At 31.7% G+C, this 17,485-nt stretch overlaps 1 protein-coding gene across 1 annotated transcript; it reads right to left on the bottom strand.

Annotated features, from left to right (window-relative positions):
- Positions 1-10,680: 10,680 nt before the first annotated feature.
- LOC133802567 (ubiquitin-conjugating enzyme E2 35) lies at positions 10,681-16,109 on the bottom strand. The gene is made up of 8 exons (XM_062240903.1): positions 15,948-16,109; positions 15,675-15,702; positions 15,391-15,477; positions 12,519-12,577; positions 11,564-11,605; positions 11,398-11,471; positions 11,069-11,166; positions 10,681-10,965 (listed from the first exon to the last, which is right to left on the bottom strand). Exons 1-8 carry the CDS (start codon positions 15,981-15,983, stop codon positions 10,928-10,930), a joined length of 462 nt encoding a protein of 153 aa, XP_062096887.1. The 5' UTR covers positions 15,984-16,109; the 3' UTR covers positions 10,681-10,927.
- Positions 16,110-17,485: the final 1,376 nt, after the last annotated feature.

Here is a 17,485-nt window from a genome sequence, read left to right as displayed (position 1 = left end):
TCACTTTTTCTTTTTTATAAATTTTTACTTGCCTGATTTTTTTTAGTATAAAAATACTCCTTTTAAATAAGGGGAAATTTCAAATTCTATGCATTATAGAGAGTATTAATTAAAAAATACATTAGCATAATAAAGATTTCAAAATAATGTCAGTCTTTGACATTCTACCCAAAATACTCTTGTCATTTTCCTTTCACTTCTCTCTTCTCTCTTCTCTCTCCGTTCATTCTCTCTCACCACACGACACCACCACCCACAGTAGCGACGCTTCCACCAACACCAGAAAAACCTCCATAACTTCAGCCACCTTGTAGAGATAAACACAATATACCCAAAGAAACATACATTTTGATTATTCTTTGTGTAGAAATTAATGGGTAATTAATTGTTTCTCAAATATAATGATGTTTCTTTCACTTAAGACACTAAATACTGCATTTCAAACAGATCTGGACATGATTTTTGAGTTTTTTTGCAATTTTTTTCAAAACTGAAACTCTGAAATCTGTAGAAAATCGACCTTGCTCGATGATGGTTCAATGGTGCTCGATGCCAGCTCGATAGGGACTTCAAAATCGTGATTTTTCATGAAAAAATGACTTTGCTCGATGGTGGTTCGATGGTAGCTCGATGGTGCTTGATGCAATTCTTGCAAAAGACATAATTTTTCACTCAGGTGTCCTTTGGGGTGTTTTTTTTTTTTGGTTATTTTTTCAAGATCTACACATTTGTCATGCTAATATGCACATTTGTGAAGTGTAACACTTGAAAAAAATACAAAAATGCAAACATACCTCATGTTTAAGACATCTTTTGGTATGTTTTTAAGTTTTAAACTTCCCAAATGTGCATATGAGCATGTCAAACGTGTAGATCTTGAAAAAATACCCAAAATAAAAAAAATCACCCAAAACGGACACCTGAGTGAAAAATTATATCTCTTGCAAGAATCGAATCTAGCACCATCACGTATCATCGAGCACCATCGAACCACCATCGAGCAAAGTCTTTTTTTCATGAACAATCTTGATTTTGAAGGCCCCATCGAGCCGGCATCGAGCACTATCAAACAACCATTCACTGGAACCTTCAAAATCAAGATTTTCATGAAAAAATGACTTTGCTCGATAGTGGTTCGATTGTAGCTCGATGGGGCTCAATGGTGCTTGATAGGATTCTTGTAAGAGACATAATTTTTCACTCGAGCGTCTGTTTGGAGTGATTTTTTTTTTTTTTTGTATTTTTTTCAAGATCTACACGTTTGACATGCTCATATGCACATGTGGGAGGTTTAAAACTTGAAAACATACCAAAAGATTTCTTAAACATGAGGTATGTTTGCACTATTGTATTTTTTACAAGTGTTACAATTCACAAATGTGTACATGAGCATGTCAAACGTGTAGTTCTTGAAAAAATACCCAAAATCAAAAAAAAAATCACCCCAAACGGACACCCGAGTGAAAAATTATGTCTCTTGCAAGAATTGCATCGAGCATCATCAAGCCACCATCGAGCAAAGTCATTTTTTCATAAAAATTCATGATTTTGAAGGCCCCATCGAGCTGGCATCGAGCACCGTCGAACCACCATCGAGCAAGGTCGATTTTCTACAGATTTCAGAGTTTCAGATCTGAAAAAAAAAATCACAAAAAAAACTCAAAAATCATGCCCAGATCTATTCGAAATATAGTTGATAACTCTACAAAATAGAGTTATTTTACCACATTTTTATGCTAATTGTTGCTTAGTCTTTGTGTTTTTAAGTAATTTATTACGTTTTTAAGTAATTTTGTATTTATTAGTCTTATTTTAATTTTCTAGATTTTTATATGTTTTTATAGATATTTTATTGCTTTATGTTGTAATTTAATTATTTAAAATTAGTGTTGTTAATTTGAATGCTAAAAATATGATTTTATTGAAATTAAATGTTATGTAAATTAAATTTTAATTAATATTTTCATGGAAGTTATATGATATATTTTATTAGTGAAAATATTTAATTTTAATTTAGTTTATGATTATTTTGTAGGAAACAATGTTGCAGTTTGGTACTTTGAAAAGAAAGGAAAATAAAATAATTAAAGCTGAATGAAGAAAAGAAAGTGACATTTTCAAGGAAAAGAAAAAGAAAAAATGATTTTTCTGAAAGAAAAAAAAAAAGCCTCAGCCCAAGGAGCCTCAGCACACCAGCCACCCAGCCCACCAGGTCGAGCCCCCTGCCTAGCCAGCCTAGGCCCTCGGCCCACCATGCCCCCCACTGCTTCCCTCTCTCCCATGGGCCCGCCTGCCACCCTTCGACCTAGCCGAACCCAACCAGAAGCCCACTCGCCCCGATCCAGCCCAGCAACCTCCAGCTCTTCCAATTGCCCTCCTGGGCCGCCTGCCCCTTCACCAGCCAGGCCCAAGCCATGTTCAGCAGCCCCTAAGCCTGCCACACAGCTGCCTTCTTCCCCTCTTGAACCCAAAAAAATGGTCTCATTGTCCCCTTGTCCCACAATGCCCAAAATTGCCACATTTTTACTCAACTTTTCTACACATTTTCACCACAAAATCATCATCACTCCTACAATTTACCCATACTTGTCATATTATTATTTATTTAATCAATTTAATTAATTTAAATTGATTATTTTAATAATCTCATTTTGGCTATAAATAGGGAATTTTCAAGACCATTTGGGGGTGTGCTTATTTTAGGAGAGGTTACACTACAAAATTTATACACATGGAAGACCACTCCACTCTCTTCATCTTTTTCTTCTTTTTTGTCATTTTTTCTATGAGTTTGTAGAGGAAAAATTTGGGGGTTCCTCCTCCAAATTTTCCTATTTATATTTGTAATTTTTTGTTTGTAATTTCTATTCTATGAGTTTCTAATCTTTTTAAGATTATTAAGGTGATGATGAAGCAATATTTAACTAGATAGTATTTATGTTGTATGTTGATTTCTCATTTTGTGAAACAAAGTTTATGGATTTTTCTTCTTCATATTTGTCTTTCATCTTTGATATCTCATATTTTTTATTGTTAGCATATATTTACATTTTATTCTTCATTAGTGCAAAATCATAATATTCTTTGATTAATGTATGTCATTAAATTGTACACATTCAATGCTTAGAACAAAAATATTATATTTTGCCTTATAAATAATGTTATTTGATTTTTTTTTTTTTTCATTAGGTTGATTCACATTAAATACTTTGAAATTATATTTTTTTGAAAAGTGAAGAAAAATCATATCTTTTTAGAAATAATTTGTGCTTAAAATTATAAATCTATTTGGAAAATGATAGTTTGACTTATTTTAACTATCACTAAAACTTGAGAATCAATATACTAATAAATATTATTAAACTTACATTTTGTGGATTCTAGTATCTTAATAATCTTTCATTTTAACACTTATTTTTAAATCATTATTAGTTTATTTTCATTCTCTTTAATTTCTTTATTATTATCTTTTATTTTATTTTCATTATACAAAAATCTCATCAATCTTTTGAGTTAGGTTAGAATTTATTGATTTTGGTTTAAAATATTTTTCTTTTTTATTTTAGATAACTCATTTGGTTTCGATCTTGTGCTTACACGAACACTATACTTCATATACGATTCGTGCGCTTTCGAGTTATACATTTTTAAAACATACCTGTTTTGGGTCCATCAACAATATATTAGTGTGGTGGTGGTGTTGGTGGTGCCGTGAGGTGAGAGAGAGTGAACTAAGAGAGAAAGAGAGAGAGAGAGAAGAGAGAAATGAGAAGTGAAAAGTGAGGGAGGAAATGGTATGGGTATTTTGCGTAAAGTGCCAAAAAGTAGTATTATTTTGAAGTATTTAATATGCCTAGCATTTTTTTAAATAGTTGCATTTATCAAGCATACAAACTGAAATTTCTTTTAAATAAATTATATCTTTCAATCACTCTAATTACTTATTACTAGGTAGGAGCAACGTGCAATGCACGTTTACTTAGTTTTAAAGTTGTAAACATTGTTTATACTTTTAATAAAAATTGTTTCACATATTTAAATATATATATATATAATAGAATGAATTATAGTTCTATAGTATAAATATTTATATTAATAATCTCTACATATATGACATCTAAACACAACATTGACATAGATATATATATATTTACATGACTATATGACATATATATATAAATTACAATAATATTTAAAAAGAAATTAATAATATAAATAAAATAAGAATGGAATAAGTCAAAGTGTAGACAGTAGTATACATCAATTATTTTTAGTTTCTAATGTATCTCTCAATGTCCATTGGTGAATTTGATGAAAAAAAAGAACTCCAAATCCCTTGATAAAAAACAAACTATCACACAAATTTATAAGATAAAAAATGATTTGTATGAAGAATATTTATAATAGATAAGAGTATATAGAGCTTTTTTTTTTTGTTTTAGGGGCTATTTAGGAATTTTACTCCCCGAATTATTATCACTACTGTATTATGCCCCTCGAATTTTTCAGCCCGTTAAAAATTCTCTCCGAACTATTCATAGTAATATAAAGTGATACTTCTATTAAGTTTCATGTTATGTGAATAACGGAATGCTGACGTGACTCTTTAGTCATTGTCACGTCAGCCACATGTATAATTTAAAATTAAAAATATATTTTTTCTTATTAAAAATTAATTTAAAAATAGAAAATCATTTTAAAAGATTAAAAAAAATATACTAAAATTAATAAATTAAAAATCAAATTTTAATAAAAAAAATTAAATTTTTAACTTCCTTTTATACATTTTTTAATTTATTTTGCTTCTTCTTTCTTCTCCAACTTCTCTCAGCCTGTGCTTCTTCTCAACCATTTCTTCTTCAACCATAACATCAACATCTCACATCAATACAACTTACAAACAACCAAATAAATTCAGATTAAAAACAAAATCTACACAAAACAATTCAACAATATAAAATACAATGAATAATCTAAAATCAAGATTAAAAGTAGTTTTTCTCTAATTTTTTGGAAAGATAAATCTGAGATTTTCTATGGATAATAACCACAACTTCAAGCCTAACCTCTCAAAACCCAAACCAAACCAACAACCCCTGTCGGGTCCCCCAAACATCAACCCATGTCGAATCCCACGACCTCCCCAAGAAACCAGCAAAGCCACCTTCCCCCACCGAACTTCCAGCCCCAAACACACACAGTCTCATCGAGCTCGTTCACCCCGTCTCATCCCTACAAACCCATCGAATCCAGATCTCAGATCTGGACACTCTTTTTGCCCTTTGCGTGCCTAAAACCCAAGTCTTTGCCAAACCATCACTATTCTTCCTAATTTGAGAATAAAGTTTTTTTTTATAATAATAAAAAAAAAGACAGGAGACTAAACAACAAAAGTTTGATAGTTGAGAAGAAAATTGTAACGTCTTGGATAGCCAAGACCGTTACACTGTGTGTTTATAAACGTGCAAAACTTGCTAATCAAGTCATAGTTAGAAACATGTTACTGAAACTATAATTGAACTAGGGTTAAAAGATTTTGGTTACAAAAGTTACATTTCATATAATTCAACATTTTGTACATGGGATCCCAAAAGAAATAGAGTTTAAAAGACAGTTTACAAAAATTCCAGATTATAACACATGTATTGGCCACTCTAAGGGCAAAACAGACACTTGGGCTTTTCTCGTCCTGTATCCCTCCTCGGTTGTGGTGACCGATCAACTGCCTATGTACATTTAGCCTCAAAGCTCTCCAACTCAGGACTAGTCTACCTTGCTTTTGCCTTTACCTGCATCACGTAGCACCCGTGAGCCGAGGCCCAGCAAGAAAACCATAATACAAAATATAAGCAATAAGCGATAGTCAGTTATATAACAAGTCATACAGCTCATGTAAACAGTGATATCAATCCACAAACCCATAATCAGTTATTCAGATAACATGCTTGTCACATTCTTCAATTAAACAACATTAAACATATCACACCAAAATACAGGGTCGGCACCCTTAGGCCGCACCCTCTGATTATCCAACTGGCTCCGGCTCGCTTAGGCCGAGCTCAGTGATTATATACTTAACCTCAGCTACCAGTGGCCGAGCCGCGCCCTGTGTGCAAATATTGATTCCGGCAATCTTAGGTCGTTTATCACATGTCCCATGGCATAATACTATCTCATGACATCTCATTTGAATATAGGGAACTCTTAGTCCCAACACAAATACATAACCGAATGCAGTTTCTTACCTTTGATTCTGATAGCTTTGATTAGTGAAATCGACCTTCAAGTACGATCCCGTCCGAGCCCTAGCGTACACCTAGTCACAGCCATCAATTAGAATCATCACTAAACTTCAATTACAAAACCTAACATCGGGACCAATCCCGAGCCCTCGGGAAGCCCTAATTCCATCAAACGGGGTGGTAGAATCAAACCCCGAGCCCCCGGGCAAAAACCCTAAGAAACAACCCAAAAATCCACTTCTGACGGCAGGGTAGCGCTACAGCGCCACAAAGTGGGCGCTACGGTGCTACAAGCATAGCCAAAAGCCCCCCAAGAAGCCAGCATAGCGTTGTAGCGCTCCAAGGCTAGCGCTACAGTGCTACAAGCAACAAACTTCAACCTATGGTTTTCTCCTTTGAATTTCCTCGAGCCAAAACCCCCTAGAACACCTCCAAACCTCAACTACACTTCAAAACAAGCCTACCATTCACTACATCTCACCCCACATGGCCCAACAACCTCAATTCTAACCACATGCATCATTAAACAAAGAAACACAAGCATTGAGCTCAGAATTCAAGAACTCAACCAGAAACTCAGAAATTCAAGACCTCAAAGCCAGAAATTGTTACCTTCAATGGGGAAATTCGACCTTAGATTATCTCTATGCCCTTCTAGCCTTTAGCTCCTCAATTCTTCAAGCTCAATTCCCCTAACTTCCATCCAAAACTCAAGCTTAGAAATCACCTCAACAAAATCTAGAAAAACTCATCAGAAATCTTTAGACCTTACTTCAATTGAGCTTAATTCCAGTGGAACTTCCTAGCTTCACCAAGGATCCAAGTGCTAAGCCTTAGCCTAAGCCTCCTCTGAATTACAGCTCCAAAACTCCTCAAGAAATGGTGAAGGATGGCCTAAACCGAGAGAGAGAAAAAGCCCTTGTTTTCCTTCTTTCTTTCCTTCTTTTTTTCTTTCTTTCAGCTTCTACTTGTTTCTACAATTCCCACTAAGACATATAGGTAGAAAACACCCTTATCACCTCTTAACCAACAAAATGACCATTTTGCCCTCCCATTAAAATTCCAACCCTAAAACACTCCAAGGGCAATTTGGTCATTTATTCCCAATTCCCGCTAATTCCTCGAGTGTCCCTAATAATTACCGCTTGCATCTCGACACCTAACTAATCACCAATTATATTCCTCAATATCAAATAGCCTCCAATATATTTTTCAAATTCCCAGAAATACCCTGAGCCAAGTATAAATTCCCACCGTGACTTTTTCGCTAAACCGCTCACTAGGATCACCTTGAGTCACAAGCTACAAATATATCTACATAATAATGTGGTCTCAACAATTTATTACAAATATTTACATTTATGCCCTCAACGGGCCAAAATTACGAATATGCCATTATAACCTAATCAGGGCCTACATGCATACTAATACTCATAATCATGCATTTAATCATTTAAATCACTCATGATCCAGTTATTCCATCCCGACACACTAATCGAGGACCTTAAGCCTTATTAGTAATTTTGGGTCGTTACAACAATTGTATTATTTCTCTTATTTCCAAATAATTAGTTTAGATTCCTACTTTTTTAACAATTCAATTTCAAAATTGATATTCTTTAAACTTGTAGCTGAATTTAGCATGCTCAGTGCTTTATGAAAGGACTATCATGCCAAAACAAATTCAAACATGATCTATTTTGTTAATTTATTATAAATTCAGTATCTAAATTGGCAATAAAAGTTATTTTGTGGAGTAATGTGTGAATTGCTTTTTTTTTTTTTGAAATTCTATTTAGAATTTTTTTTATAAAAATATATAAACATATATAAGTGAAATTTATTAAGGGATCATTTGGCAGGATAATATATTTTTTAAAGTCATTTTGCACTCTAACATATTTTTAATAATTCTTTGCAAAATAGTCTTTCATAATTTAGACAACTAGTCGAAAATTTAGACAGGTGGTTGAAAAATTCAAACAGCCGGTTGAAAATTTTAGACAGCTGGTCGAAAACTTTAGACAACTGGTCGAATTTTAGCCAAATGTCATTTTGCAAAAAACTATCAAAAGTAGGTCAGAGTACAAAATTACTAGTCACTTTCACCAATTTTTGTTAATGATATGTGCTTTATATTTCATCACTATATGTAGTTTCACCCGTGTAGTGTAAATAATTACGTTTATTGAATATATCTCATTTCAAATAAATGTATACTAAAATTAATTTTATAGTTTATGAAAGATTTATTGATTCATTTTTTAACAAAATTCTAAGTCTTCTATTGATAATTTTAACATTTTTAAAAATATTATACACCTCCAAACAGTTTTAGATATCTTATTTTATAAAAAAAAAATCCAAAAACATTCTTTAAAAAACAAAGAATTTGTGAAAAAATAATCAGTAAAAACTTAGGTTATGATATTTGGTTAAGGATAATGAAATGAAACCATTTTTTTGGGAGTCATTTGGTAAAATGACATTTTTTAAAGTCATTTTGCACTCTAGCATAGTTTAAATAATTCTTTGTAAAATTGTCTCCTATAATTTAGACAATTAGTCAAAAATTTAGACAAGTGGGCGAAAATTCAAACAGCATCTAGTCGAAAAATTTAGACAAGTGGTCGAATTTCAGACAGAGGTCATTTTATAAAAAATTATCAATAGTAAGCCAGAGTGAAAAATCACTTAAAAAAAGTAATTTTCACCAATTTATCTTTTTTTTTTCATTCTTTGGTGTGGTTACTTTATAAAATATTATAAGGGAAATTTGAGTTTTTATGCTTAATGAGGAGTTCTAAGTCAAAAAAATGCTAGGCATTTTTCAATCATTTCAAAAAATGCCAATTCTTTTGACAATACTTAAAATATCACTCTTATAATTTTTCCCATCTACTTCCTTTACTCTCTTCCATCTCTCTCTCCCTCAACCCATTCCTCTCAACTCCATCTCTAGAAAAAAAAAATTCATGAGTAAGGTAAAATATAATAGAACTCAATGCAACAGCAAGTATTCATCATTTAGGACACTAAAATACTACATTTCGAACAGATCTGGGCATGATTTTTGGATTTTTTTTGTGATTTTTTTTAGATTTGAAACTTTGAAATGTGCATAAAATCGACGTGGTTTGATGGTGCTCGATGCTAGCTTGATGGGGCCTTCAAAATCAAGATTTTCATGAAAAAATCGATGTTGCTCGATGGTGGTTCAATGCAATTCTTGCAAGATACGTAATTTTTCACTCGGGTGTCCATTTGTGGTGATTTTTTTTTATTTTGGGTATTTTTTCAAGATCTACATGTTTGAGATGTATATATACACATTTGGGAAATATAAATTTTGAAATGAATGCAAAATGCAAACACATGCATCATGTTCAAGATATGTTTTGGTATGTTTTCAAGTTATAAACTTTGAAATTGTGTATGTGAACATCTAAAACATGTAGATCTCAAAAAAATACCCAAAATAAAAAAAAAATCACCTGTTTTAGATGTTCACATTCACATTTTCAAAGTTAGAACTTGAAAACATACCAAAACATATATTTAACATGAGATATGTTTTGCATTTTGCATTTTTTTAAGATTTACATTTCCCAAATATGTATATATACATCTCAAACGTGTAGAACTTGAAAAAATACAAAAAAAAAAAAACACCCCAAGCGGACACCCGAGTGAAAAATTACACATCTTGCAAGAATTACATTAAGTTCTATTATATTTTACCTTACCCATGAACTTTTTTTCTAGAGAGTTGAGAGGAATAAGTTGAGGGATGAGAGAAGAAGAAATTGATGAGAAAAATTATGGGAAAGATATTTTAAGTATTGTCAAAAGATTTGACATTTTTCTGAAATGTTTAGAAGGCCTAACATTATTTTAATTTAAGACACGTCATTAAGCATTAAAATTCAAATTTCCCTATTAGAATGTCTTACTTTATAAAACATTAAAATATCATTACAATATAATGATTTTTCCATTATTTTAGTAAGATGAGTATTCCATCAAGATCCATCCAAAAGAGAAAGGAAAGTCAAATTCCAATACACATAAACAAAAAATATTATTTTATTACTATATTTTACTCTTATTAAATCTTATCTCATTTCATTCTCATTCTATTATTTTCATTTCTCCCCACCAAACATACCCTTAATTACTAATCTTTATTAAACTCAAGACTTTGATTACCAAAATAATTTTAGGGACTGAATGCCAAAGAAAGTAAAATTTAAGGGACGTTTATGCTAAAATCCCAAAAAATAAACAATCATCCACTTAAAAATTGAGATAATAAGAAAACTGATGTAAAAAGAATTTGCTTCACCGCCAAGAAGGGCAGGAAACATAAGAGAAAAGTATTGAACGCTACTTATTATACAAAAGCAATATATAAATTAACTAAAGTAGAGCTCAAAAATTGAGAAAAATATTCATTTTTTAGAGAAGAGTAAAATTTGATAATTATACAGGTTACAGAGGCAAAAGATTCAAAGAGAGGAAAACAATTGACATCCAATAATGACTGGAAGATTTAGACAACATTTTAAGCTCCCATTTTCAAAAGCATCATTAATTCACTTAATTTTCTTTCAAATTGACAGTTAATAACTTACACATTGCAATAAAATGTTATTTGCAGGCATGAAAAAAGTTCCACTGTGCCTTTACGCTCCGCTAGCATACAAACGGGTCCATTCCTTAGCTGCAAAAAGGTTCAACGCAAAACAAAAGAACAGACTTTATAAAGCGTGAAACTGTCATGATTGTGATCGTGTTCAACAGATGATAAGCAAGAAACTACCTACCTGTTTCGACAGCCTCAACTTCGTTGCTTTTCCAATGCTTGGCAATGTTCTCTGAAAGAGGGTCGTCGGGATTTGGGGCACTAAGAAGTGCTTGAATGCTAACAAAATATAAAAATCAATGTCAGCAATAAGAAACACCTTCAAAGATATCTTGTCATGCACGTCTCTTTCTTTCTGCAACGGTATCGTGTTTTCAGAAATTTTAAAAATAAGAATGAAATGGTTGAAGGAGGAGAGTGGCAGATATGAACTAACAGAGAGGAGTACCAACTACCAGTTGATTAACCAAAGTTTCTATAAAGAACAATAATGGATGGTGGATGGTGTACCTCAAAAGTACAGTTCGTATCTGAAGAGCAGGACTCCATTTGTCTTTCAAGATATCGAGACAAATTCTACCGAGCTGCATGAGAGAAGAAAAACGAGCATTACAAGACAATTAGCTACTTGGAAATGGAAAAAACAAACAATAAGGTAAAAAATATAATTTGCTACCTTATCGATGTTAGGATGATATATCTTGGTGAGAAACCGAACCTGTAATAAAGAAATGTAATTACTCATGCAGAGAAACCAAGACAAATGAAGTTGCAGGGGAAAAACCTTTCATTTGGTAGTGCTGTCTAAAAGTAACACAATAGAAGAAAAGCCAACAAAGTTCTACAAATTAAATGGCCATCAAGTTGAGCAAAGTAAACGTCCTGAAAAATTACTAACAAGTCTAAAATTAAATCTTTAATTAGTTTTTCACCACTAAAGAACTAGGGTATCTTATCTTCTCACACATAAGATAAATTCCAACCCCGCAACCTATCTTTGAAAAGGAAACTTGGTATTATAACTGTAAATCATATATTTTGATGATTGTACATGGATACATGGGTAATGTTCAACCAAGTGCAAGGGCAATCGTCTGCACTGCAACATTAATGCAGTTAAAAACCACATAACATGAGCACACTACAGAAAACATCAAGTAAAAATGCATAACACAAGGACCTCAAAAGCAGCAAATAGAAAGGCCAAGTAAATTCATGAAGCTCTATCGTCTCCATTTAAAATCTCTCCCCACTTATTTGGATCTTTACACCCTAGGTGAACATCATGTAAACAATAAGGTAAAATGGTAAATAAAAGATGAAACACTGTTAATATATCAAATGATTTATCTTGGGTTTTCAGTCAAACTAATTAGTTGTCTGAGTAAAAACAATAGCAATATAGAGCTTCCACTATCATGCATTACACCACGGACAACATTATAAACAATAAGAAACGAAAGCTTTAATTTTTAGCTAAATGGTTCAATAAAAGAGCCTTTTCTTGGCGTGACAAATATGACAGAATGTTAAACAAACAAAACAAAAGGACCTAATGGCCAAAGTAAATAAAAGATCCGATGATTTTTTATTAAAACACTATATGTTGAAATGACCCAAAGTGTAAGTACCTTAGGAGCAGCCATTGGATATTCTTCAGGCAAAAATAGTTCCAACTTGAAAACTCCTCCTGTAAAAATAGATTGCAAATAAATATACATTGTCTTGGGTCAAAATGAGTACTGACCACATAATGATAAAAGAAAGAGCGAGTGAAATGGGAAAAAAAACATATCAATCGGGCTAAACAATTCAAAATAAATATGCTAAAAGACTGATTATAAACACCAAAATTGGGTTTGCTTGTCCATGCCCTAGATAAAAGTAAGACATGATGGAGTGGTGGAAAACATAGTCATGTGCTAAAGCTCAAATACACTCAACCTACCACTTTAATACACAAATAGTGATTTTTAACATTATTAATATGCAAGGCAACTATCACATGACAGTATAAGCAATCAACAGCTAACAACACCATATTCACTGATAAAAAGACCAGCGACGTCAGGCTTCTCAAGCATAACAAGTAGAGTATTGATACTATTGGTTTTCTTCAGCACTGTCTGATGACTTCCCATGTCAGTGTCAACTTGATACTAAAGTTGTTCTATTCTGACTAAGACCACATTCAATAGTGCTTTTCTGATATATTCTGCATTTACTTTCTAAAAGCACTTTTGCTTTAAGGATGGATATTTAAGTCTTATAAGCAGCTTTTTATTATTTAACTGTTTAGGTGCTGATTTTCTAATTGTAACCATTACACCCATACTACTAATAAAATTTCAAAATATTTCACAATCCCCACAACATCTAACATATAGTTTAAGTATTTAACAAGTATATCTGCCTTTTTAAGTTAAACCCTTTCCACAATTTAATATAACATTTTCTTCAATTTTATTTTTATTATTATTAAACTTAAAATAACCAAAGCATTATTAAAACAAACCAAAGCATTGTCCAAGTATCAAACGTCTCTAAATAAGATAGTTCGAATTTAGAATACAGGTGTGACTGACTGCATAAAGAGAAGACATTCTTCCTACATCCTAAAACTATATGGAGCCCTCACTTCATCCTACTGTGACCAATCTGAAATAACAGAACTTAACGCTGCTAAGATTTTAACTAAATAACACTTCAAATATATTTAAATAAATATAAACCTCATAAATCAAATCCAGAATTTTTTTCACATGCAAGCATTTCCACAAATTAAAGCTAAGAGCCAAAGACAAACAATTGTAATAACCAAAAAGTTCAAGAAAGAAATTTCCACATTATGAAGAAACCATATGTATATTTTCTCTTTACAACAATATACCAGGCAGAGGTCCTATCAAAATATGATATTTCCATATAGGTGGAGATTGCCTCGGATCCAAGAAATATATATATATATATATATATGTCTATCTGTGAAGACATCTGCAATATCCGAGATACCAATATTTCTGGCTATTACACTTTAGTATGTAATGCTTCAAATCCGTCACTCCAAAATTTTCATGCTCCGAAGAATCTGTCATTTTATTGATTTTCATTGGGGTTATTTTTAGCTGCATTCCCATTTTTTACATTTTGTAACACTTAGATCCAAAAGTTAATTTTGTATCAGTTGGGTCCCCAATCTTTTCAAAACATATCATTTAGATCCCTAAATGTTATTTTTGTTTATTTTTTATTTGAAAATACATAAAAAATATAAAATAAATGGTTAATCATTCTTAAAATGTTTGAATATTTAATTTATGACAATAACAAACATGACATGAAAACAAAATATTTTCATGGTATTTTTAAAAATATTTAATATTTTAATAAATTAAATTAATGTTTTATTAAAAAAATATTCTTACCTACATAGTTGTTTTATAATTAATATTAATAACTATGTTATTTCAATTATCTTGATATTATCAATTTTTATTATGTTTATTTCATACATTCTTTTTAAAACTTAATAATAGTGTATAAATTTATTTATGTGTATATATATAATTAGTTATAAGTTGCATTATAGAAAAAAATTTGCAAAATAAAAAATAAATACGTACATATAATCTCGTGATCGTTCAGATATTAATATTAAAAATTTACAAGTAAAGAATTTTTTTTAATGAAAAATTAATTTAATTTATAAAACCATTAAATATTTTTAAAATGTCATGAATATATATATATATTTTTTCAATGTTATGTTTGATATTGTTATAAATTAAGTATGTCTAATTTTTTTTTAAGAATGATTCACTATGTTTTATATTTTATTTATGTATGTTGAAAGAAAAAAAGAAATAAAAATATCAATTAGGACCTAAATGATATAATTTGAAAAGATTGGGACCTAACTGTGTGTAACAAAGGGCAAAGAATGGAGACTACAGCTGAAAAATAAACTTTTCATTGAGATGGCAAACTCTAAAATTTTCATTGTTCCCTAACAAGCTCAAGTGCTTGACTGAAAGCTCCAATATTTCACGAGCACTAATACCTAACTGGTCTGGCCAGCATCATACCGTAGACTTACGCAAACCCAAAAATTTTAAAAGACTCTAAAACCCAAACCCACATCAAGGAAAATCACTAAATGCAACCCAGCTGGGACAATCACTCCTCCCATGCATCACTTCACATTGTATAAAAAAATTAAATTATCTGATAGCTACTAAGGCTATTACTTGTGTACCCAAGTTAAAGCAATAATCAAACATACAGATATGGTATGATAGATTCTGTGCTCTCTTTAGTATCAAGTATCAACCCCATAATAGTACAAGAAAAAAAAGGCTAAAGAAAAAAGCACGCGACTTCAAACATTTCCCATTAATGAAGAAAAAAAAAACAATGTAAAAACAATTACAGTAAACAAATTAAGAACATGGGTTCTTCGAATTATCATTTAAAAATACACCAAAATTATAGAGAGAGATTTACCTTCGTAAGGCGATTGCGTCGGGCCAAGGATCATCACATTAAAATAACGCATATTGTCTTCTGATGGCGAAGCACTAATGCCCGGAGCTGAATCCAAAAAACATCACAAGTTCAAAACTAGCAAATAAAAACACTTAAAACCCAATTTCCCTTAAACCCAGATCATATTTATGCTCATCCAATGATCCGGGGCAAAGTTTCTCTATTTCCATAATAAATCAATCAAAACGAAGACAGTAAAGCATCGAATTGAATCGGAGAGACAAAGAGACTAAAGCACTCACCAGGTTCACTCAGAAGACGCTGCGTTTCCTGTACGATCACGAAAAAAAAATGCAAAAAACGATTACAAAAATTACAGAAAAATCAGAATCAAATGAGAAAGAAACAAAACCCAAAAAAAAATTGTTTGGTTGCCGAGAAAGATCGGGAAAACAGGGAGGGGAATATCGGTTTGCCCATTATCAATCGCGCAATGAAAAAACGTCGATCAAGTGAAATTGAAAGAGGGATCGCGAAGAACAGAGAGGGATCGCGAAGAACAGAGAGGGATGAACCTTGATGATCCTTCGGGGAAGATTACTGTTCGCCATAACTGGGTCGATTGCAAACTACGCCAACACAAAACGAGGGTTTTTGGAGAGAGAGAGAGAGAGAGATGAGAGAGAAAGCTTTCTCCTTCCACTGTGATAAAGTATCTATAAAAAGGACTTCATTGACGAATTTTAGAAGTTTTCCTTTTATTTTATTCTTATATATTCTTTGCAATTATTTCACTCATGCCCCTAAAATATATTCTTCTATCATTTTGCCCCTTGAATTTTTTTACTTGCACCTTAGGCTACCTTGTCTTTTTTTTTTCTTTTTTGCAAAAAAGGCAAGCCATTCAACTCTACACATAATTAACCATCAATTTTTTGGTTAATAATCTACAACAAAACTAAAAATTAAAAAAAAAAACAATAAGGATGCTCAATTAACAAACAATTGTGTGTTTGCGAATGCTCAATTAAAGAGACAATCATGTGTTTGCACATGTATTTTGTTAAAAAAGTGTTTAATGTTAAATGAGTTGACAATTTTTACAACAAAATGAAAACATAAGATGGTGTAGGTGCAAGTTAAAAATTAGAGAGCAAAAGCACTTCTGTCTTTACCTGAGGAGTTAGACTCAGCCTTGACATATGATCAAGCGGTACGAAGAGAATTTTTTTTTTTGAAAGAGGTACGAAGAGAATATTTAAGGAGCCTTTAGTGAAATAGACTGTTTTATTTAATTAGTAAATGACACCTATAATCTCCACTACTTTATTTGAAGGAACTACCTTTATTTTTTTTATGTGCATATACTACTTTATACTTTTCCAATTTAAATATTTAGGTAAATTTCATGTTATATATTCCTCATAATTTAGTGTAATATTTTAATATGCCACCATAAGTTATTATCTCAAATATACGACAATTTCAAATTTTTAGACAAAAATACCCCTAACATTCAAATATCCATTTTTTCTCTCAATCTAAACTTTCTCTCTCTAACATCTCTTATTCTCTCACTCTCTCTAACATTCTAATCTTGTAGATCTCGAAAAAATACCAAAATTAAAAAAAAAATCATCTGAAACCGACATTTAAGTGAAAAAATACGAATCTCCAAAATTTTCGTCAAATTTCAGTGCAGAGTATCGAAATTGCATCGAAAAAACATCGTTTTGGATAAAAATCAAGTTTTCATGATTGCATCGAAACATCATCGATGTACCATTGATGTTGCATTGAAATACCATCAATTTGGCATCGAAACACCATCGATTTTGCATCGAACAGTCATCGTTTTGGCCAAAAAAATAAGTTTTCATGATTGCATCGCAACAACATCGATTTTGTATCAAAACATCATCGATGTACCATCGATTTTGCATCGAAACACCATCGATTTTGCATCGAAAAAGCATCGTTTTGGATAAAAATCAAGTTTTCATGATTGCATCGAAACATCATCGATGTACCATCGATTTTTCAATGCAAAATCGATGGTGTTTCGATGTTCTTTCGATGCAATCATAAAAACTTGTTTTTTTGGCCAAAACGA

This window comes from Humulus lupulus, chromosome 9 (assembly GCF_963169125.1).
Source record: "Humulus lupulus chromosome 9, drHumLupu1.1, whole genome shotgun sequence".
NCBI classification, from domain to species: domain Eukaryota; kingdom Viridiplantae; phylum Streptophyta; class Magnoliopsida; order Rosales; family Cannabaceae; genus Humulus; species Humulus lupulus.
The sequence above is the reverse complement of the archived record's forward strand: the minus strand, read 5'-3'. Positions and strand labels throughout refer to the sequence as shown.